Source organism: Crinia signifera, chromosome 1 (genome assembly GCF_055691185.1).
Source record: "Crinia signifera chromosome 1, ASM5569118v1, whole genome shotgun sequence".
Taxonomy (NCBI): domain Eukaryota; kingdom Metazoa; phylum Chordata; class Amphibia; order Anura; family Myobatrachidae; genus Crinia; species Crinia signifera.
In genome coordinates, this window is record NC_139217.1 from 270,913,108 (window position 1) to 270,936,753 (window position 23,646).

At 40.5% G+C, this 23,646-nt stretch overlaps 1 protein-coding gene across 1 annotated transcript in view; it reads right to left on the bottom strand.

Annotated features, from left to right (window-relative positions):
* The window catches only part of GRIN3A (glutamate ionotropic receptor NMDA type subunit 3A), a 263,518-nt gene that overhangs the window by 70,804 nt on the left and 169,068 nt on the right, over positions 1-23,646 (bottom strand). Inside the window, exon 4 of the mRNA XM_083183908.1 lies at positions 1,570-1,715. Within this exon, the coding sequence (XP_083040034.1) occupies positions 1,570-1,715 (146 nt within the window). The remainder of the gene's footprint in view (positions 1-1,569; positions 1,716-23,646) is intronic.

Sequence of the window (23,646 nt, forward strand, 5' to 3'; positions counted from 1 at the left end):
ACATCACAGGTGCTTTTTATCACCCGCGAAGTATCGCATATTAATTCACTTGAATTCCCCCGCAAACTCCCTGGAGTCCTTTTACATATGACAAATCATATGCAATTTATCATATGTAAAAATGTCATATCAAGGGCCAAATCGGAAGTGAGCCCTCCTGGGAAGCTGCCGGGGAAGGTCAAGTAAAATAGCTGTGCCTTTACTTTGTTCTTCTTCTTATAAGCAATCTTCAAGAGCTTTTATTAAACTCCTTATTGTTAGATACTATGTTCACTCCTAGATACAGTCTCATACATACATAATATTAAATAGAGGAAATAAACCTTCTAGTAGGATTGGAAAGATTGAAAAAGTAATAAATATAAAAGAACAATGAGTCACTTATGACTGAAGGCTATTATAGAGAATTTCTTCCAACATTATTGTTGATGTCATAGACCAGCCAATAGTTTATCGCTTGTTTTTATTTTTTCAATCTTTTTTTATTCATCAATTTTTAAAACAGATACATCAGACATGGTCATATATTGTACATGTCTACATATAAACATACATTAAATCTTACATTCTATAGTATATCAGAATTTACATACATACACAGTTTTGTGCTTTGTTATCTCCCACATAACGCCACCCTTTTTACATATCTCCTTTTGCATCTGGACATAGTTACCTCTCACCTTACTAATGTCCCTCATTCTACTACCGTTCACACGGTTTTCAAGGGGCATTTTTCTATTCCCCCCCCCCTTGAAAAACCAACATAAACAGAGTAAGTTTATTGCTTGTTTTATGTAACAAAAAACACAGTACTCAAACTCATTTGGGTCACACCATTGGACATTCGAGCAACTCTATGGGTGGTCAGAATGCCCAAAGGTACATTGCCGCTGGTACCAGTGCAACTGCATCGAAGCAGCCCAGGAAAGTCACGTCTCCAGTCACCAACCATGAATACCTACAGTATAAAAACAAATCCGATATACATCCTACGGTGGTAACCATTGGTGCACATGCACAATGCATCTCTGCTTCAGTCACAGATTTAAAGCATTGAGCGCTTTTACCTGATGTTCTACATCCATCCTCCTATGCAACAGACCCTGAGTTTTTAAGGAGAAACCATCATATGCATATTATCTTTGATAACCAAAGCATATGTTTGCAGGTAGACATCTTGCCTAGATTGTAAAATACTCAGCTTTTAAAGAAATATAATCCAAAAAATTAGCAATCTTGATTATCTTTCTATAGACTTTTAACTTCATACTCATTTTATGTTTTAATAATTAAATAAGTTGTTAAATAATTATAAATAAGTTCCTAAAACAAATTTAGACATGGTTAGTGAAATGGATAAAATATTTCTGTTTAAATATGGGGGAGGCATACTGTAGTAAACCTTCTAAAGAGGGAAATTTAAGGAGGTTCCCATAGCAACTAATCAGCTTCTACCTATCAATTATCAAGTGCATTCTATAAAGTGACATTGGTTGCTATGTCCTCTTTATTTTGATACATATCCCCCCAAGAGACAGAATAAAATGCAATAACGTAGATGTAAATTACTTTAGAAATGCAACTCCATCAGATGTCGAGGGTGTGTTGTATCTTCTCATGTACTCATGCATCTCTGGGAAACTCTTCTTTACATAATCTTCAGCACTGCTTTCTTTTACTGTTCCAAAGCGAAACCCTTGGGAGGGATGATGTAACTATAAAACACAGACCAAACTGTTATTGCTTTATTATAGACCAAACTGAAAATTAAATTTGTCTTGGTTCTTTTCCTTTTGTAATACAAATTACCATTCAATTTGAAATTCTGTTTGAATTACAGTAGTGATAAATGCAAAATGAATACACAAAAACATAAAACACCAATAATACAGTTTACATTAAGCATTAGGCAGCTTAGCCATTTATACTTATTTAGCCCTTTGAGTACCAAGTGAATTTGATATAGATGGGAAAATTGCCAAGCAAATATTTTTTATTCATCATAATGACCTGTAATGTTTACTTTTTAAAGGAAATATAATCTTTTTTTTTACACATTTTTTATTTGAATTTATATAACAAATTTGAGCAACACTGGCTTTTTTAGCATCTATTTTGCATATCTCTCATGTTAGCACTCAAAGGGTTAATACATTAGAGCAAAACCTTTGTAATAAGGGGGCAGATGTATTAAGCCTGGCGAAGAGATAAACTGGAGATAAAGTGGAAGGACATAACGCACCAGCCAATCAGCAATATTTGAAATATGACAGTTGGGAGTTGATTTGCTGGTGCGTTATCTCCTTCCACTTTATCTCCAGTTTATCTCTTCGCCAGGCTTAAAACATCTGCTCCATAATTACTATTTTACTTCCCATGTTGTAATATAATAATAATTTTATTGTCCTTTTATTTATAGAGCTCCAAAAAAGGTACCCAATGTTGTACACAGTGTATACAAATGCACAGTGTAAATATAACAGGACAGAAGCAAAATATACATAGTATAGTACAGAACTACTCCACTAAAACAGTACGTATACAATTAAACTGAGCTGTGGTTAAACCTATATCCCAAATGATGGATGCAGCAGATACAAAGCCAAGTGCAAAAAAGAACACCAAAGGGGAGTAAATACTGACATACAGTTTTTTAAGGAAAAGAAGAGTACAGTATACAGGGGAAGAGGGAATGTTTGTGAGAGGTTACAATCAACAATATAAGTCAGGGGAAGAAAGACATGGGCCACACAAAGGAATGAGTAAAAGCAAAATAGAGCCCATTTGAAGCTTTGGAGAGAAGTGTAGAGACTGATAGAAAGAAGGATGGTACTTGTGTAGTTTCATGGCTGGCCGCCTGCTCCTTCCGGGTCCGTGTGCCCTTGCGGGGCTCGCCCACGCTTCGGGACTGTGTGGTTCGCTGCGCTCGCCACACTTTATAAAATAAACTCCACGGTGACGCGGATAGTGGGGGTATGAATTATCCACGTCGGCGTGGAGTTGATTTTAGAAAGTGTGGCGAGCATGAGGGGACGCGGACCCGGAAGGAGCGGGCGGCCAGCTGCCGCCTTGAAACAACACAAATACTAGAAGGATTGAATTCCAGATGTAGTTAGTACCAGAGAATCCGTGAACAGTTGTGAACAAAGTGTTGCTTACTGGGAGAGGGCAGAAGGAAGTGTGGAAATGTTTGAGGAAGAGGATGGTGTATGGCCTTTATACAGTAGTTTGAGTAAAAAGTCTGAATAAGACTCAGTAGGTAAGAGTAACCAATATAAATTTTGTCAGACACAAAGCATCTGAAGATAAAAAAAATTGTTGGATGGCAGCATTTAAGATGGACTGGGAAGGAGGAGAAAGCCAGATTGGAGATTGCATTAAACCAGTGATCAATTAGTCTTAGCTGCATACAAATTGAGAAAGGGTCTGATCTGAAAGATATAACATAGGTACAAGTGCATACATTAGAGACGGAATTGGAGGTGGCATTTAAAAGAGGGGTTAGAGTCAAGGATGTCACCTAGGGAAAAGAGAATAAACTCATATTATTAAATGGTGAAAGGAAGTGCAGTGGGAAGATATTTAGCTCAATCTCAAGGTGGCCATAAACTAGTACAATTTGGGACATTTGCACCTGATTTCGATGGATCTGGCTGAGAAATCGGGTGAAAAGTGTCAAAGCATATGTATTTTATCCTCACTACCAATTCAATTTGTGGTCTTGTGCTCATCGGATCAGAGACCGCAAGTGCAAAAGGACCACATACCGTGTATCATATGCAAACCTGCCATCCATGAAGGTGCCAGGCAGTTCAAGGGGTATTGCATGTGACTTCTCCCCCTCGGAGAAGTCGCAGTGGTATTTTGGGGGCCTAATAGTGTTTAGTAGAGATGAGTTGTTCAGAAGTTACTTGGTCCCTTCCACAAGTTAAAATACAAAAAACCCCCCCAAAACATTCTTTAGTTTAAACAATCGCTGGGACATACAGGGAGAAACAGCAGAAAGACGAATACCGTGGAGGTGTGAAAGAGGGGATGAGATCAGTGTCATGCAGATAAATAGAGTGAATGTAGAATGAGAAGGTGACCGAAGGCAAAAAAAGAGGCGGAAGAGGAAGATGCAGTTTGTTTCTAGGATAAAGAATAGTAATTTAGATTTATTTTTGGAAATGTCATCAAAGATAAACCAGTATAATTCATGTAATTACAGCTCAGGTATTCTTTAAGGCACCATAAAAACTCCATAGCACTGTACATGGGGTGTTTTTCTGGTTCACTCACAAAGGCAAATTCACTCTCTATTGGACAAAACCATGTGCACTGCAGGTGGGGCGGATGTAACATGTGCAGAGAGAATTAGATTTGGGTGGGGTTTGTACTTCAAACTGATATCTATATTGCAGTGTAAAAATAAAGCAGCTAGTATTTACCCTGCACAGAAACAATAAAACACTCATATCTAACTCTCTCTTCACATGTTACATCTGCCCCTGCAGTGCACATGGTTGTCAATTAGAGAGTAAATTTGCCTTTGCGAGTGAACCAGAATAACCCCCATAGAGTATACACACAATACATTATACAATAAAAAAATGGATTGCACAGGCATTACCGAGGCAAAAACAAAAAAGTGAATTAAACAAAAAAATTAAATACTGTTGTTACCGGAGCAATCTGTGACCCCATATTTGGCAAAGGCAAACATGGATCTGAGGAACTATGTACAGTATAACTCTGGAAGTGGGGGTGCCCTAGAGACATGGATAGTGTGTAGTGGGGTCCAAGAGGTGGGAGGGCACTGCCATTGTGAGCTTACACCTGATTGCACAGTTAAAAGCCCACGCAAAAAGAGCAAATTAATTTCTACTCAGTTGGGGTACTGTATTAGATGAGAGAAGGGGAAGACTTTATGGGGTGATCTATTGTAACTAGGCAGTGGGTGCATAAATGGCCACAGTGATTAATGCGTGATTAATGTTCATGCAGATTTATTATGACAAGGGGTATGCAGTGATAAACGCAGGATTTTTAGATGGGGGGTTTCCAAATGTAACCCATAATCTCCCACTCTGCAGCGCATTGGAGTAAGTACGGGAGTCTGGGGGAGTCTTTTTATACACTGGGCACTACATGGAATACAGTATTAATATTTAACAGTACAGATGGTCTATGGTATAGGCTGTTTCACAGATTTAAATAAGTTAAGTGGTCAGAAAAAGGTTAAACATATAATAAATATATAAATACACAGATATAATAGAACCAGTACTGCACTTTCTAAGCTCACGTTCTCCCACCTCATGTTAAGTTTCCTGTCTCTTCCTCCTGGCAGCTACTCTCTGGTCTATTGCGATGTTTGAGGGCTCACATCCACACTACAGTAAATGTGGTAGAAGAAGCTGGTACACTAGGCATGTGCAGCAGCTCTGCTCTGTCCCTTGCACTGCATGATGTGGTAGCAGCTCTATTGATCATATTATATACCAGTGCTATTGTAATAATTTAATTCACTTGCCAAGAGGATGGGATTTCTGTGTAACCAGAACACCCCCTGCATTTGCCTATGGTATGGGGGAAGGTCTATGAACATGTGAGCATATTGGCACAATTGGTGGGGGTAATGATTACAGTATGGGAACACTGGGAAGAGTTTATTGCCCCTGGTGTGTGGGTGGGCAAAATATAATAGCGACACGGGGGGGGGGTCTGTTTCATCACCTAGGTATAATTATTTCATTTAAAAAAAAAACAAGTGATTTTTTTGTGACAAATTTCAAGTAGTTAATTGGTGAAGAGTATTAGGAGGGCTGTTAGGCTTTTATGAATCAGTTTAATTTAAGCAAATATGTGAATCCCTTGAGGTTGGTTCCTCCATTTGTTGGTGTGTTCAGGAGGAGAACTGCATGGATGCAGGAGTGGTCATTTTCAGTTTCACAAGTATTGCATGCATTAATGTTTTAGGTAGATTGTATTAGTGTACATAAAACTGTTTTAAAGGGGATTAGCCTTGATGCAATACCCTTGCCCATACTGTACTGTATCTTACAGTGCACTTAAGTGTCTCATCCGTTAACACTAATAAGTGTTTATTTACTAATTGTAATGTATTGCTTTTAGTCAAAACTGTTGAAAAGTTGCAAAACAGTATGGTTTGTAAAAGCACTGTTTGGTAAATAAACCCAATAATGTACATTTTGCATGTGGGCATAGACCAAGATTGGCTACTGTGAATTGCCTAGCAACTGTCACCATGGTGTTTTGAGGTTATCTGTTACAATGGCACATTCATACAAAAAAAAGATTCCAGGTATCACATAAAGAAATATGGATGACAGAACCTTATTTTGCATTTCCTAATGAGAGATAAATAGTTGTGTGCTGAATTTCAGACCACATCAAGTTTATCTTTGACAAAACAACTTATTTCACACAGCTGTGCCCTTCAACACAGTCTTTGATTTTTACCTTTGTCTTGACATTTTTTATCGAATTAACAAATTAGCATCTCACAATATTTATAGTCTAGGAATAAAGCTAGGACAATGACGGTCAAGCTATTCAGTGGTTTGATATGGTTGGAGTAGGGCTGGGAACATTTTAAGTAAACTCTACTGAAGTATAATATTTTGTGGCCAGGGGGAATGAGGTGAATATTTGTAATACCATTTCAACATTTTTCTCATTCTTTGAATAATTTGCAATGTTCTTTTAGAGCTTAATAGCAGAAAATGTTATATTTAATAATGAGAAGTACTGTACATAACAATGCAAATTGAAATCCCTTGTAACTAGGTCAGAAAGTACTTTCAAGAGTATCAAATCAACCCAGAAGTTATTCTGAACAAATGTATGTGCAAATAAAAAACATGTAGCCATAGATATAAAAGAAACAATTTGTATCATGCAGTTGAACAGTCAGATGAATTTGAGGATTAATTAAATGTCAATGTTTCAGTCCTTATCAGTGATGCTCAGCTTCAGCCTGCAAGGCACACTCATGGGCCAAGTTTAACAAAGTGTCAGTTAGAACCATGATATACTTATATATAACCCAAACGTATAAAAGAAATTGTCAGTTGTTCATAAAAAGTAAAAAATAAAGTTTTGGTGTTGAATAAATATAAGTGCATACACATTATTGAGACTGACGAATATAATTATTTATGTAAAACATGCAACTGTAATTTATATATGTAAATATACATAGCACAATAAAAATAGCATTAGAATCACCTTTCTTTCAAATATAACTGGTATACCTTGCCTAGAGCCTCTCTCTTGCCTTTGTTCAGTCAACATGCATCCAGTATATAAATATTTCCAGTTCTATGGAAGCTTCTATCCAATAAATTACTACCTAGCACATGTCATATTGGAAATGCCTGCAATAAAGCAGTTCATAGTATAGAAGAGGTGAAATATCAGCTCTAATAAAAGGTATTCTTGCCCATTCACTTGACAAATACTATATTAAATTTTATGTCTAGTCTGGTCCTTTGGGCCATAAAAAAAATGTCAACAAAATTCATTTCATGTACGTTTATATTTAATTATAGTGCCAGCCATGTTACTGCATTGACCAGTTCAATAATTTCATTCAAATTACTGGGATACCGTACATTGACATGTGTTCTTTCAAATATAGTATGATATGTAGCACAGGCTATATCAATGTAATACAAAAAAATATGGAAAGTTTAGTAGCAGCAGATCACTGATTTTATTATCCAAAGATTTCCCATAGTTCTCTTCAAACGTGTTATACTGTATGTGTCAGTGATTACAGAGTTAAGGTGCCCATACACAAATAGATGAACTCCATACTTTTTGCACTAGATTGCATTGTGTCTAATACAAAAAGCAGAAATGGGTAATGACACGGTATTCTTAAATGGGACTTTAAAACGGGTCTGAGCCTTGAGACCTTTCACATTGCAGGGGAAAACTGTTTTAAAAATCATTTAATACCATTCAAACATTCAACCCGTTTAACCCCCAAGGGACACGTTTCAAGCCATTGAAATAGAGCCATTCACACTGCCTAAAAAAAGGCTTTAAAACGTGTAGGACTCTGCTTTTTAACCGTGTTGAAATACCAGTTATCTTTAACCGGTAAATCAACTTTGGCACTTTCACATTGCAGCCTTAAACGTTTTAAAATGGGAAAAAAACGGCAATATACCGTTTTAAAAGTGCGATGTGAAAGGGGTATATTAGTCATGTGGGAAGAAAACAACCCCTCCTTTACAAACAAAAATAAAGATATACACCTTTATATAATACATCCTTTTAGTACATTAAATCCTAGCTTTATTAGAGTAAAATATTGTTAACATAAGGCCTGATTCAGATGTCGTTGGAGTTGCTACAGTATCGCTGTGCTGTGCTGTACGGTGAAGCAGCAGGAGGTGTCTATTACAAGAAGATGCCGACTTCTGCTGTAGCAATCTGATCTGCATCCTAGGATGCAACATTGGATCACTCAGTCACCCATGGTGCCTTGCAAGCCACCCATCGCAGAGGCCAGGGAATCTCCATCTTGTGACAAAAATTCCTGGCATTTTTAGTGGATATTTTGCATATCTCTCACAGAGATGTTGGCATTTTTAGCAGATATTTTGCGCATCTCTCACAGAGATGTTGGCACTCAAAGGGTTAAATATCTCAATGCTGCAAAGACAAAATCTATTTTTGGCATATTTGTATTATCCCCAATGCAAATAAATCTGCCATTGGCGAACTTGATGGAACATTTCAATACCCCAATCAACAGGAGCAACCCTGCGTTCTTTCACTAAAGTCAACATCTTGAATCCTAGAGGTGGAAAGACATGAACAAAGTTTATTAAACCTAAAACTCACAAAACATGTCTAACTATAATAAATGTAACCTTGTGGTTTAGTCATAACTACTGAGGGACGAAATGATAAAGGAGCATTCTAATCAGGTCAGCAATAATGTTTAGAAACATAGCAAGAGTAATCATTTATTTGGATTTGCTTCATGTCCTCTGGTCTTGGAACTTAAATGATTTTCTAGGCTATTGTTGCTGCTCTTCATAAAAGTTCTATGATCCAAGTCTGCACAAAAGTATTAGGTTGTGAACTATGAATCATTCAAAGCTCTTTCTTGTCATGGAAAAACTAAATAGAAGATTTATAGTAGTGTACCAACTTGCATCCTGAAAGCCATTTGTAACTTTTCTGCTGACTGAAGGTCAGTACCAATAAAGAAAAAAGCCTTTTAAACACATATGTATAATCTCTCTCATATATATATATATATATATATATATATATATAAATATATATATATATATATATATATATATACACACACACACTGTATTTGCAAGGACGTATCAAATTCGGAGGGGAGCCTTGTGCAGTCTATGTCTGGGCCATCTATCCTCCTTTGTATATGGTAGCACTGCACTAGTGCTTGTAGGCATTGTGCCAATATGCCATTTAGCAATATTGCCGGCTAAAAATTTCACCATGTGGCACTGTTGCCATAAATATAATAGAATGAACTTACATTGCATTGCAATTCTATACTGGTACTCCACTATGTGGTGGGGGGTTTGGGGAAAAGTGTGCACCCATGTCGGTGTGGTGATGTATTTGCACCATCATAGCCCCCCAGCTCCACACTGTCATGACTACCAGCATTATGAAATGGGGGACAAGGTTCCCAAACCTACCACTTTGCTTGGCAAGTGGGCTGCGGTGGGCAGCCATCACTGAGTGGCATGCGACTTGCATACACTTGCCCAATCTTCTAGGCTGGATTGCCTGCCACCCAATTCTACGAAGTTCTGGGCTTGTAGGCATTCAGTATTGTATCTGGAGCTACTATCAGTGTAAGGGAAGTGCTATCAGTGTTAGGGAAGTGCCTGTTTGGCCTGTTTTAGATGCATGCTATGAATTTTCTGAACCTATTGATTAATTGACAGTTCTCCTTTTCAAATCCAGCATGCATATTCAGAAAAGTAGACCAGGCGAGGAATAGAACAACATCTTTCACATACAGCAATGTCATGTTTCTCCCATTTTCTTTGTTTTATTTCTAAATATAATAAATGCTGTAATGGATGTGTTTTGTTCAGTATTTTTTAGAATTTTTATTTTTCCTAGATTATTTTACTTCTTCTAGTCAAAATATTTATAGTCTATTGTACTGTATGTTTAATTGTCAACATGTCTCTCCCTGTACTAAACAGTGTGTATATAGTACATATAATTGTCACGCAGATTTTTTTAGTAATAACTAAACACAAATGGGAAAATGACATACCATTAGGAAATGTGGAGAGTTTCTCACTAAATAAAAATACTTCATCTGTTCCTAATTTATTCTGTGGAGATTATCTACTTAAATTTTAATAGCATAGTGGTTTTTCAAGACAATGAATCCCTAGGTATTGAAATATTATGACTGCAAATGCTGCAGATGCTTATGGACTATATTTTATGAGAAAGGGGAATAGAGAAAGACTAACAATCCATATGTACTTTAAACATGTTTAATGCAATACCATAATTTGCACACAAAAATAAAATAATATTAAAGGGGAAATCAATTGTTTAATGGGTTCCCATAATTGCATATCACCCTCTACTTCCCTCTGTACTGCTCTACACTCTGTGCTCCTCTACATTTTCTATACTGCTCTACACCAATCCATTATACTCCATTATATCCCTCTATACTTCTTTCCACTCATGTAAAATGCTCTTCTTCCCTACATGCTCACTGGGTTGGGTGGGCTACTGTCCTGGGCCAAACATGCATGGGGGCCCCAGAGAAGCCAAAGACAGGGCAAATCAAAAAATAAATTTTGCTTACAGTAATACCATTATTTCTGGCCAGCATTTACCACCATCCCTCCTCCCCCTGTCCTCCTCCAGTGGTTGTACTAAATGTTAGGCGTGAAGTCATCATGCCCAACATTATCAGTGAGGAGAACCGAGAAAGAAGCCACCACTGCGATGGGCAAGAAGACAGAAAATATCAGAAGATAAGAGAACAGAAGAAAGAAGGTAATATAAAGGTAAGTGAGTCCTGTGAGTGGTTATGTAGGTAGGGGCCCCACTGCACTCCTTTGCCCTGTGGCCCATAATGCTGTTAAGATGGCCCTACCTCTATATCCCACTATACTGCTCTGCACTTATACTTCTCTAAAATTCATTTGATTGCATCTTTTTTGAAGTGTCTACTTATGTGCTCAGAAACTAGGACGTTACACTGTAGTGCTGAGCAAAAAGAATCCACTGATGGAAGAGTGCTCTTTGGCAGCCATCTGCCTTCACAGGTAGCAAACATAAAGTAAAAGGAAGTCAGTCCTAAAGCACCCAAGAGAGCAGAGTAGACTGCATCAATATATAGCAATTTATAGCACCAAACTTTATACTAGCATAAAAATAGTCAAGCTTATATGATTTGATGCCAGCGGATATGGAGAGATAAATAGTACTGAACCGTTTTCGTCCCTTTCTATGTTGTGGGAAATCCTCAGAGGTCAAATAATGCCTGCTGCACAGTCTGGCTCCCACCTGTGTGTACTGGTATTAACCTCTTCAGTTTCAGCTGATTCCAAGTACTCCTGCTACCAGGGGCGGATCCAGGAGAACATGACAGGGGGGGGGGCACCATGATAGGAGAGGGTTTGGGAGGGGGAGGGGGGGTGTTAGTGGTGCCAGTGTACATGCTAAGTGAGCGGCGAGAGTTAAGATAGCTGAAAGAGGGCGGGAATGGGATTAAAAATAGGCCTGGCATTTATAGTACACAGGCCCACCTTGGCAACAAAAGTGAAATATGTGGTTGTGCGTGCGCCGAAGATGATCTACGGAAAAGGGGGTGTGGCCACTCAAAAGGGGTGGTGTCTTTGAGTATAGTGTACCACACCATATCCAACTTGTACACATTATGCATACTAGATGTATTAACAAGAGATAAATGCAACGGTGCTAAAGAGAGATAAACGTCCAGCCAATCACCTGCTAACTGCCATGTTACAGGCTGTGTTTGAAAAAGTCAGTAAGGAGCTGATTGGCTGGACGTTTATCTCTCCTTATCACCCTTGCATTAAACTCTAGTTAAGGCTTAATACGTCTGCCCCAATGTGACTTATTCTGCCCCCCTGAGTTGTACCAAGCTAATGAGCAAGAAAGAAACTTCTGGTGGGGCAACTATGCTGCCCTATTGTAATGACATTATTTACCTGATTCAGAGGATGATGGCTTGTGTTCTGTGCATGCATCTGAGCCAGACTACACATGTCCCATAAATGTCTTGCAAAACCGGACACAGCATTGATTTAGACACAATGTGATTGACAGACTGCAGCCATTTTGGGTATGGCGATTGGAGTGGCCATTAAAATGTAGATATGACATCTCCATTTGGTGGGGTGCCAAAGCCAGTGATTGCGTTTTCAGATGCAATTTCACTGTCCCTGGCATTCTGAGCAACCATAGGGATGCTCCAAGGTCATATGATCTGATTATTGTTTGCCTGATGCTGAGTCTTCAAATGCATGCAGCAGATCTGAGAAGCTGGAAGTAGGCATCTTATTACAAACGACTGTTCCTTCCTATGAGTGTCAACATGTGATATTTTGGTGTCAACATTCTCACTTTTGTACCACCCCTCTTTCATGTTATTGCTTTTATAGTGGAAACAAGTTCAGCGTGTCTAGTGCTGGTTGATACCTTGAAAAGAGCCAAGTAGATCACTTGTTGCAGGGTTAATAGGATTTTCATGTTTTTGTCACACTACAGCAGTTAATCAGGGATCCTGTCCAGGTTTTGATTGGTAGGATTTAGCTCGGCCAAGCTGATGAGTTGCACCGGTGAGCTGCTATTACAAATGTGTTCTGTAGACCAGTCCAGGGCTCTGGAAAGTTGACTAGCTGCCCAGGTGACATGATAGGTGTGTGGGATATGGTAGGGACCATTGGAATGCTGTGCTAACTTGTGAGAAGTTTTTTTTAACTGTGCTGCTAATTACCTGTATCCTGCTTTGCTGTATCCATGTAAATAACCTGACTTCTGCAGAGAAATAAAGATGCTGTTGTACTTTTACCCAGTCTATGTGATCCTTGTCACATTATATATTTGACAATGGGTTGCACTTTAAAGCAACATTAAACAAATTTCAATTACTGGGTGTCTTGTAGGGCTCTCAAGTTAGCTGTTTCTTTCTGCTTTCAGTTTTATTTTGTTCTTCGATTTTACGTGAAATTTGAAAGCAAGATGCATTTAAAAAGGTTTAATATAATCATAGATGGCCACATAACTCTTGTAATGTAAAGTACCTCCTGCATAGTGATTTGCATAAAATGTAAATAACAAGATAATTTCTACTGTATAACCAATTAAACATGTCACTCAATGCCAATCAATACCTTCTATTTGATATATTGTGCTAGACTATTCAGCTATAAGATATGAAAGACAGATATTTAACAGACTCAAGTAGGATAGAATTATAGCTATGGAAAAACAGTAACTGGGATAGGTGTACAGTATTCTATTTATTGTACAGGTTGAGTATCCCGTATCCAAAATGCTCGGGACCAGGAGAATTTTGGATAACGGATTATTCCGTATTTCGGAATATTTTAATATTTCAATTATGTATTTTGAAGTATCTTGCATGTATGCTGTATAAACACATAAAATACACACAAATATATTTTATTACCACATAAAATACACACAAATATATTTTATTTGTTCAAAAAACAAGGTTTCAAAACATGAAACAAAATTTGTGTACTATCTCAGATTTAGAATTTGAATGCCAAACAATCATTTACTTGTACATATATAGTACCAGTTACATATCATGTCACCAGTAGTGCTGTTACAAATGTCCCCAGTGAGTTTTTAGCTAAAAAAATATTTATTTTTCACTTTCTGGAATGTATGGTTTTCGGAATAATTCGGATAACGGATACTCGGATACGGGATACTCAACCTGTATTACTATACAGTATGGCATTGCACCTCCTATGCAGCTAAATGTATTTGAAAGTGCATATGTTATATATCCAGAATACATCATACATACTGAGAACAATATAAACAATGTGCTGCAGAGTTATAAAATGTGTGCCTATTTGTTGATTTTAGTGTTTCTCATCACAGCCTAGCAAAACTGAATGCAGGTGACTGATTAAAACAGAGCAGTTGTGAAGAGCTCCCTTTTAAAGGCAAGGTGAGATTGTAATTTGCCTGTCAGGCTAGGAGGGGGAGTCTAGAGTATATTAGGTCTGTCTGATCCATGTGACTGTATGACCAACAACAGAAAAACAGACCGGTGACTAGGGAGTAGGTATCTGATACTAGGGGCCTTATTCTAGTTCACTCTTTCTGACAAAATCATTCTTCGATGGACAAAACCATGTGCACTGCAGGGGGGCAGATGTAAAATGTGCAGAGATAATTAGATTTGGGTGAGTTATTTTGTTTCTGTGCAGGGTAAATATTGGCTGCTTTATTTTTACACTACAATATAGATCTCACTTTGAAGTAAAACCCCACCCAAATGTAATTTTCTCTGCACAAGTTACATCTGCCCCACCTGCAGTGCACATGGTTTTGTCCATCTAAGAAGGATTTTGTCAGAAAGAGTAAACTAGAATACGGCCCATTATGCTGTGTGGCTTAACATGTAATGGGCATTATGGTGTAAATTTTTAATGCGCGACCTTCGGCGCGCAATGTCCCTGTTTATGAAGCATATTGTGAATTTTGATTTAATCTCTGTGGCATTATGTGAATTTTGGCTCTATTCGTGTGGCATTATGTGAATTTTGGCACAATCCATGTAACATTATATGAATTTTGGCTCAATCCATGTGGCATTATGTGAATTTTGGTACAATCCATGTGGCATTATGTGAATTTTGGCTCAATCCATGTGGCATTATGTGAATTTTTGCTCATTCCATTTGGCATCATATGTAAAGGGCAAGTATAATGGGGTCAAGTATTTTGTTGCATAATGTGAAGAAGTTGTATATGGTGTGGTACACTGCACTCAGGGCCATGCCCCCTTTTGAGTGGCCACACCCCCTTTTCCGGAGTGCACCTTTGGCGCATGCACAACTACATCCTTCACTTTTGTCGCCAAGGTGGGCCTGTGTCTTTAAACGCCAGGGCCTAATTTTAATCCCATTCCCGCCCTCTCTCTGCTCTCCTCTCTCTCGCCACTCCCTTAGCATGTACACTGACACCACTAACACCCTCCCCCTCCCAAACCCTCTCCTATAATGGTGCCCCCCCCCCTGTAATTTTCTCTGGGATCTGCCCCTGGATGTACACCAGGGAAGATATTGTAGTGGCATTTAAATAAAGTTGCAGATGGGTGACTGCCAATTGACAGAGCTGCAGGCACTTCGGTGTCCCCCTATGAATCGCCACATAGTGCTAAATTGAAGACACTGCAGCCTAACTTCTAAAAGTGGTTGATGGCGCTTGGCTTGGTTTTCAAATTTTGAAGGTGCAGAAATTCACGCAAAGGATTTTTCTCCTTCCAGCATAGTGGATCTCCCATGTGTTGAAGAGATACACAAACACCCTTTGTCCAGCAGATCTTATATGCAGCGGATAAACTATACAGTGTACCCACTCCATATAAGAAGGTGCTTGTATTTCTTCTCCCTACAGTACATGTGATATCCACTACACTGAAGGTAGAATCACACTCCATATGAATGTTTGTATCTGGTCGTATGCAGTAGGCAGCTTGTCAACCAAAGATACCTTGATGTGTTTATATTCCTTTTTGGTACTTGTGTATTTTGGCGGCGCCCATCGCATCGCATACCATAAGGCATACGATGGTATGCGATGCGACGCGATATCGCGCAATATTGTACAATGCCATATAATTTTTAAATTGAATGGCATTGTATATGGCATACAATGCCATACAATGCGATGCGATTTAACATTGTATAAGCACCCTAATGGGTGCTTACAATGTTAAATGCACCCCCACACCACCACCCCCCACTATAAACGTGAACCCAAAGCGCGGCGAGCGCAGCGAGCCCGCGAGGGGTGGCGGTACGCTCCTACGACCTTTTCATACCCCCACTATCCATGTCGGGGTGGAGTTGAGAATAGAAAATGTGGCGAGCGCAGCGAGCCACCGAGCCCGAAGCGTGGCGAGCGCAGCGAGCCCGAAGCGTGGCGAGCGCAGCGAGCCCCGCGAGGGCCCGCGGATACCTGTGAAGCCCGCGAGGGGACTCCGATACCTGTGAAGGTATCCGCGTCCCCTCGTGGGGCTCACTGCGCTCGCCACGCTTCGGGCTCGCCACACTTTCTATTCTCAACTACACGCCGACGTGGATAGTGGGGGTATGAAAAGGTCGGAGGACGCGTACCGCCGCCCCTCGCGGGCTCGCCGCGCTCGCCACGCTTCGGGTTCACGTTTATAGTGGGGGGGTGGCGTGGGGGTGCATTTAACATTGTAAGCACCCATTACGGTGCTTAAAAGCACCCTTTAGGGTGCTTATACAATCTTTCATCGTATAGGGGCCAAAAATCGCGTCGCATCGCATGCCATCGGGTGCATGGCATGCGATGCAATTCTATTAAAACATCATGCGATGGAAATCGGGGGCGCCGCTATAATACACAAGTACCTCCTTTTTTTTTCATGTGAGCACAGTACGAATCCAGACTTTTACTCCTCTGGCTTTCATATCACATGGTGTCCTTAGCAGGGCCAGATTAAGGGGGGGGGGCACAGGGAGTCAATGCCCCTGGGCCCCCCTCTATCTAGGGGCCCCCTGTGGTTGGCATGTATTTAAAAATATATATATTATTATTATTATTATTATTATTACTATTATTATTATTCTTTTAGCTAAAGGTTTTGTGAATGGGAGTGGGGTAGTGCTGCAGCCTTGCCTATCTGCCAGTGTGACAATGATTAATGGTGCTGAGCATTGGGAGCCAAGGCACACTGACAGCACAAGTGTGCAGTGCATTACTGGGAGTTGTTCTGTGAGACTTTGCACAAGAGGTCAGAGGCTCATCATATGCTTCTCAGGCTCATGGAGGACAGCAGCAGCAGTGGCCTCATCATAGGAGGATTTTTAATCAGAGGCAGTGCTGAACCTGTCAGGGCTCCTACAGAGTAAGGTACAGAGGGACAAACAAAGGCTTTTAATGTGGTATTTTATATGTATATATATTTATGTTTATATTAATCCCCCCCCACAGTTACCCATTGACCAAGTTTATACTGCCTTTACTCTGTGTTTTGACAGTGTAATATTCTCCTGTGCATTTTGCAGGCCAGTAATGAAAAGTGCAAGCGGCTCCCCCAGTCTAAAGTGACCCTGGGCCCCCCGAAGGCTTAATCCGGCCCTGGCCCTTAGACTTAAAGATACCTTTATGCACATGTTTTTACTGCCCTTAGTGTGAGTATGGGTATGTATTCCTGTCAACCTCTGATAGTTTATCCACTGTATATAAGATCTGCTGGACAAAGTGTTTTTCTGTTTTTCTTTCCCACATGTGAAGGAGAAAAATTCTTCACGTGAATTTTTGCACTTGCAAACTTTGAAAACCAAGACAAGCACCATCGACCACTTTTAGACTTGTTTCACCACATAGTGCTGTACAACTAGCAAATGGCTGTTTCTTGCACTGTACAAAAGTTGTTTATTGCCCCACCCATGGACATCTAGTAAAACTTTAAAGTAGAGAACCCACATTTTTTTCACATCACATTATTGATGCCACCAAATTACAATGTCAAGATTGCATACAGTAGCTTCCTATGACATATTCTACATTTTGGGACTTGAGTTACGTTATAGCTGGTGGTCTTTAGGGATTCTGTAAACCTCAGATCATAAAACTATTTGAATAAATATCAGAATACGTTATTAGTAGTAGGGATCAATATAAATTCTATTTTTTTATGTTTTTACAGTATTATTAACATCCTAGCAGAAAGTAAGGTGTGCACATTTGACAAATAAAAAATGGACTGCTATGCACACAATAAAATAGCAACTGGCACCAGAAAGATTTGAAGTATTAAACTATTCACATGTAAAGCCAAACATTAATCCATGTTGGAGTCAGGGGTGAAGCTAGGCTTTCTGTCACTCAAGGCAGAAATCCAACTTGTCTTCCCTATAGTATACTGTATATAGTAGTCATCCTCGACTTTTCAAGATTGTAAAGATGTATGTAAGGGTGAGAAGTAGCAAGTGCAGTAGAATAAGGTGCCTTTACAGTCTGCATCGTAAATGACTCTACAGTGTGTGTACATGCCCACTATGAAGCAGTCCCACCCCCTAGTATGATGTACTGTAGCACTGATGCGTGAAACTGCATTGACACAGCGCTGAATGTTCACTTGCAATTCTGGAATATTGGGTGATTTGCATAAGCAGCATTCTTCAGGTACCCCCACAAGAAAAACATTGACACTATCCTGTTAATAAATAAAAAAACATGTTCCTAAATCTGTCTGCAATGTGTTGAGAAATCCTTGCACAATTGCTTTGTATTGGTTACTGTTTACTGTATGTTGGAAGAATGTTAGGAAGATGAGACTAGTTAACATGGCATGCCAGCCACCAACTTTCTGTGAGTGCGAAGGCAACTTCCTCCATGTAGTTGAGTAACTTTTTTTTTTACATTGTGTATTAAATTTTAACAAAGTTATCATATAGTACATGTATGTATTATCACTAAAACATCACTATAATAATTATCACTAAAATATTAATTTAATAACAAAATAGGAAGCATATATGTATATATAAAATAATTATTTTGTAATTTAAAAGGGTCTAAGATCACCGTATCCTGAAATAAAGTCCAGGAGACATATTATAAAGAAGAATATGGTCTGTTTATTTCACAGGCATTGATTAAAAGGTATTTAACTAGGAAATACACGGGTTTAAATAGAAGTAATTTTCACTATATTTATTAGAAATAAGAATAAAAAAAAAAAAAAAAACTTTTATTCACGTCCCTTCCCACTTTTTTCTTTGAATCACCACCGGTTCTTCATCATGTTCTATCTCTCTTTCTGGTCCTCATTATTATGGGGAATTTCACCTTCTTTTTAAATTTTTGATGTAAAAATGAAATCTGTTACTGTACATTGAATACAATGTTTTGCACTTGTAGACCGTTGCATTCCCCCTGATAAAGTCTCTATGAGACGAAACGCGTTGGATTTTCTACAAGCGTTTTTATCAATACTACCCCGTGAAGTTGAATAAAAGAAATTTTGGAACTAAACAACTCCGACTTACTTCACTGGATGTGGATCTTAAAATAAGTGTATTTGGACATTTGTAATTTAATTTGGCGCCATACCACTATTGGGTAAAAACATTGGTCTGTGGTTGTTCCCTACCCCTCGGGGAACTTAGTGGTGAGGCTGCCTTATACATAATTGTAAATTAGGTTATCACCAAAAACAATCTGTAAAGAGGCATAGCGCGAATTGGAATATTGGGGATACATATAGTACATGTATATTAACAGTATGTAACAGCTTTGGGGCTGTTACAGTGTATTAATTGCCAATTACGGATCCAGGATAAAATGACAGGGGGGGGGCACCATGATAAAAGAGGGTTTAGGTGGGGGAGGGGCAGTGTTAGTAATGCCAGTGTACATGCAAAGAGAGCGTCAGAGAGAGGGTGGGAATGGGATTAAAAATAGGCCCTGGCATTTAAAGTATGCAGGCTCACCATGGCAACAAAAGTGAAGGATGGAGTTATGCGCGTGCCGAAGGCGCGCTCCAGAAAAGGGGGTGTGGCCACTCAACAAGGGGCATGTCCTTGAGTGTAGTGTACAACACTATATACAACTTCTACACATTATGCAACAAAATACTAGACCCCACTATACTTGCCCCTACACATGATGCCAAATGGAATGAGCCAAAATTCACATAATGCCACATGGATTGAGCCAAAATTCACATAATGCCACACGGATTGAGCCAAAATTCACATAATAACACATGGATTGAGCCAAAATTCACATAATGCCAAATGGATTGAGCCAAAATTCACATAATGCCACATGGATTGTGTCAAAATTCACATAATGCCACACAGATTGAGCCAAATTCAAAAAATGCCACACGGATTGAGCCAAAATTCACATAATGCCACTAGGATTGAGCCAAAATTCACATAATGCCACACGCATTGAGCCAGAATTCACATAATGCCACACAGATTAAGCCAAAATTCTCAATACGCTTCATAAACAGGGACATTGTCCATCAAAGACGCACATTAAACATTTACACCATAATGTCCATTACACGTTAAGTTACATGCCATTATGTCCATTATGTATTATGCCAAACACCATAATGCCTATTAAAAATTATGCTACATAAGTGCTGCTTATCTACATGCTCATTGCCAAGGGTTCCATGCTCATTGCCAGAGGTTCCATGCTCGTTGCCATGTGGGATTACATGCTCATTGCCAAGGGAGAATACATGCTTGCGGTAAATGGGGGACAGCCGCCGCCAGGCAGAAGTGATAGCCACTGATAGTGTCAGAGCCTGGCTGTATTCAGAGCACTGCAGGTCCCGGCTATTTGAAATAATACCCCTTTCACACCAGAAAATGCATTCCCAGGGTGGCCCCCTTTACACCAGCCTAGTCCTTGCATTTTCTGGTGTGAGGGGGAGAGAAAACCACCCCTCCCCCTCTTTAACCAGTTATCTCATTTAACGGGCTATATCTTCAGAACCAACTGACCCATTTACATGAGACAAGTATCATATTGATTTGAGTGGGCTTTGAATGATTTTGGTCCAACTGAAACAGAAACGTTTGGTTCCAGAGTAATCTGCCATCAAAGAACATAATCAGCCATGAAATTACATTTCAAAAATAAAAAAATCGGTTTACATGCAATATCTCTGGAACCGATTGACCGATATGGACCAGACTGCATCATATTGAAGGCCCAGCAATTTGGAATTGAATGAGATCAACCACAAGCTTCTGAGATGCCAGGGAGCGAACTGGCAGCCGTCTGAACTAGGTGGGGGTCGTAATTGCCGGGTCCCATATTATCCTATGGGGAAAAAACGTTACAGCTTTGCCAGGCGACATCTTCGGTTCCCGGGGAGCTAGAGACACGGGGCAGGGCTCGTTAGAAAGCCCTGGTCTTCAGCTACAAAATGACAGGGAGGGCACGTGCCCAGGTGCCCCCTCCCCCCTGAATCCGCCACTGTTAATTGGTAAGAGAGGTGGGTAGGAGAGATAGAGAGAACAATAAAGATAAATAAAAATGCATTTTGACTCGGAAAAATGGCAAGTCCACATAAACCTTGATCTAATATCATGATTTTATATATATGAAAGTCGGCTTTGTCCATTGAGGAAGCTGCAGTCTACATTATTGGACTTTGGTGAAACTGTTTGTCCTTGTTTAACAAGGCAGTTATAGCTGGACTCATTTGGATTTGTTAAAACACTAGCGCCGCCCTCACAACTGTTTATATATATATATATATATATATATATATATGTGCGGTATGCCGGCACTCCTCAGCGGGGTTCCCAAATGGGGTCTGTGAACATATAGGTAGCAGTTTGGGCGGCACTCGGACGACATCTAGCAAATGACTGGAGACCACACAGGTACAGTTCAATTCATCAACGTTTCGAGATTTATTCTCGGCCTCCTGATGACGAGAATAAATCACGAAACGTTGATGAATTGAACTGTACCTGTATGGTCTACAGTATATATATATATACAGATAGTCAGGACTCAGGCGGAACTCTCGGATTTAAAAAGTGCAGAAAAACGTGGTTTATTAAGAATCCAAGATTCTGCATTTTTGAAATCCGAGAGTGCCGCCTGATTCCTGACTAACTGTTTAATGGACCACTTGGCCAATGCTGGAGGGCACCAGGTCAGAAAATTGTTGTATCCAATAAGGAGTGCCGGATGTTCTCTGTGAATATATATATATATATATATATATATATTTTTATATATATATATATATATATATATATATATCTCCTATATATTTGGCTACATCTGTCACTCAAAGTGGGTGTCTGTGTCTATAACGCTCTGTTCCTGGACTTTCCTCTTAATGTGTGATTGCCTTCATCTGTGCTGAACACCTTTCTGAGAAATTAACCTGTTTAAAACAGGTGATGGCAATCATACATTAAGGGGAAGTCTAGAAACAGAGCATTGTGTCCCTCCTGGAGAGGGTCATGTTGGGAGTTATGTGACAGAGAACCAGCCCAGTGAGCCCACAGACAGTGCCAGACACCCACTGCCTTCCCATGTTGCCCAGCACTGCTACTCCACAGCCACCAGGTGAGCGCCCCCCTCCCAAGATTTGCGGCAAAACCGCCCCTCCCCGCGCGCCCCCCCCCCTCCCGCGATTCGCGGCAAAAACACCCGCTCCCCCGCGACCCCCCTACCGCGATTCGCAGCAAAAACACCCCCGCGACCCCCCCTCCCGCGATTCGCTGCAAAAAGAAACCCCCCACGACCCCTCCCGCAATTCGCGGCATAACCACCATCCCGCGACCCCCCCTCCCGCGAATCGCGGCAAACCCTCCCCCGTGACCCCCCCCCCCGATTCGCGGAAAAAACACCCCCCGCGACCTCCCTCCCGCGATTAGCGGGAAAAAGAACCCCCCCGCGACCCCCCCTTGCACGATTGGCGGCACCCCCCCTGCGACCCCCCTCCCGTGATTCGCGGCACCCCCCCCCCCCTGCAATTCGCAGCAGCCCCGGGATTAAATGGCACATGCAAAACACTGACATGGCTATGGTCGACAATGAAAAAGGTTGACATGAGTATTTGAAGGTTTTTTTTTAATTTTTTTAATTTTTTCATATTCATTGTCATGTGTCGACATGGACACCAATGAAGTGGCACACTTATGTCAACATTTACATGTGTTGACCTTTCTGTGTTGATTTTTTCTTGTGGCGATTCATGTCACACCCCCCGCAACCCCCCCTCCCGCGATTCGCGGCACCCCCCGTGACCCCCCACCTCCCGCAATTCGCGGCAACCCCCCACCGGAACCCCTGTGAACCCCGCCCTCCCGCGTTTCGCGGCACCCACCCCCGCGACCCCCCCTCCCGTAATTCGCGGCACCCCCCCCCCCCCCCCGTGATTCGCGGCAGCTCCAGAATTAAATTGCACATGGAAAACACTGACATGGCTATGGTCGACAATGAAAAAGGTTGACATGAGTTTTTGAAGTTTTTTTGTCATTTTTTGAATATTTTCATATTCATTCTCATGTGTCGACATGGACAACAATGAAGTGCCACACTTATGTCAACATTTACATGTGTTGACCTTTCTGTGTTGATTTTTTTCTTGTGGCAATTCGCGTCACACCCCCCGCAACCCCCCCTCCGGCGATTCGCGGCACCCCCCCATGACCCCCCCCCTCCCGCAATTCGCGGCAACCCCCCACCGGAACCCCCATGAACCCCGCTCTCCCGCGATTCGCAGCACCCACCCCCCCGCAAACCCCCCCCTCCTGCAAATCGCGGCAGCCCCAGGATTAAATGGCACATGGAAAACACTGACATGGCTATGGTCGACAATGAAAAAGGTTGACA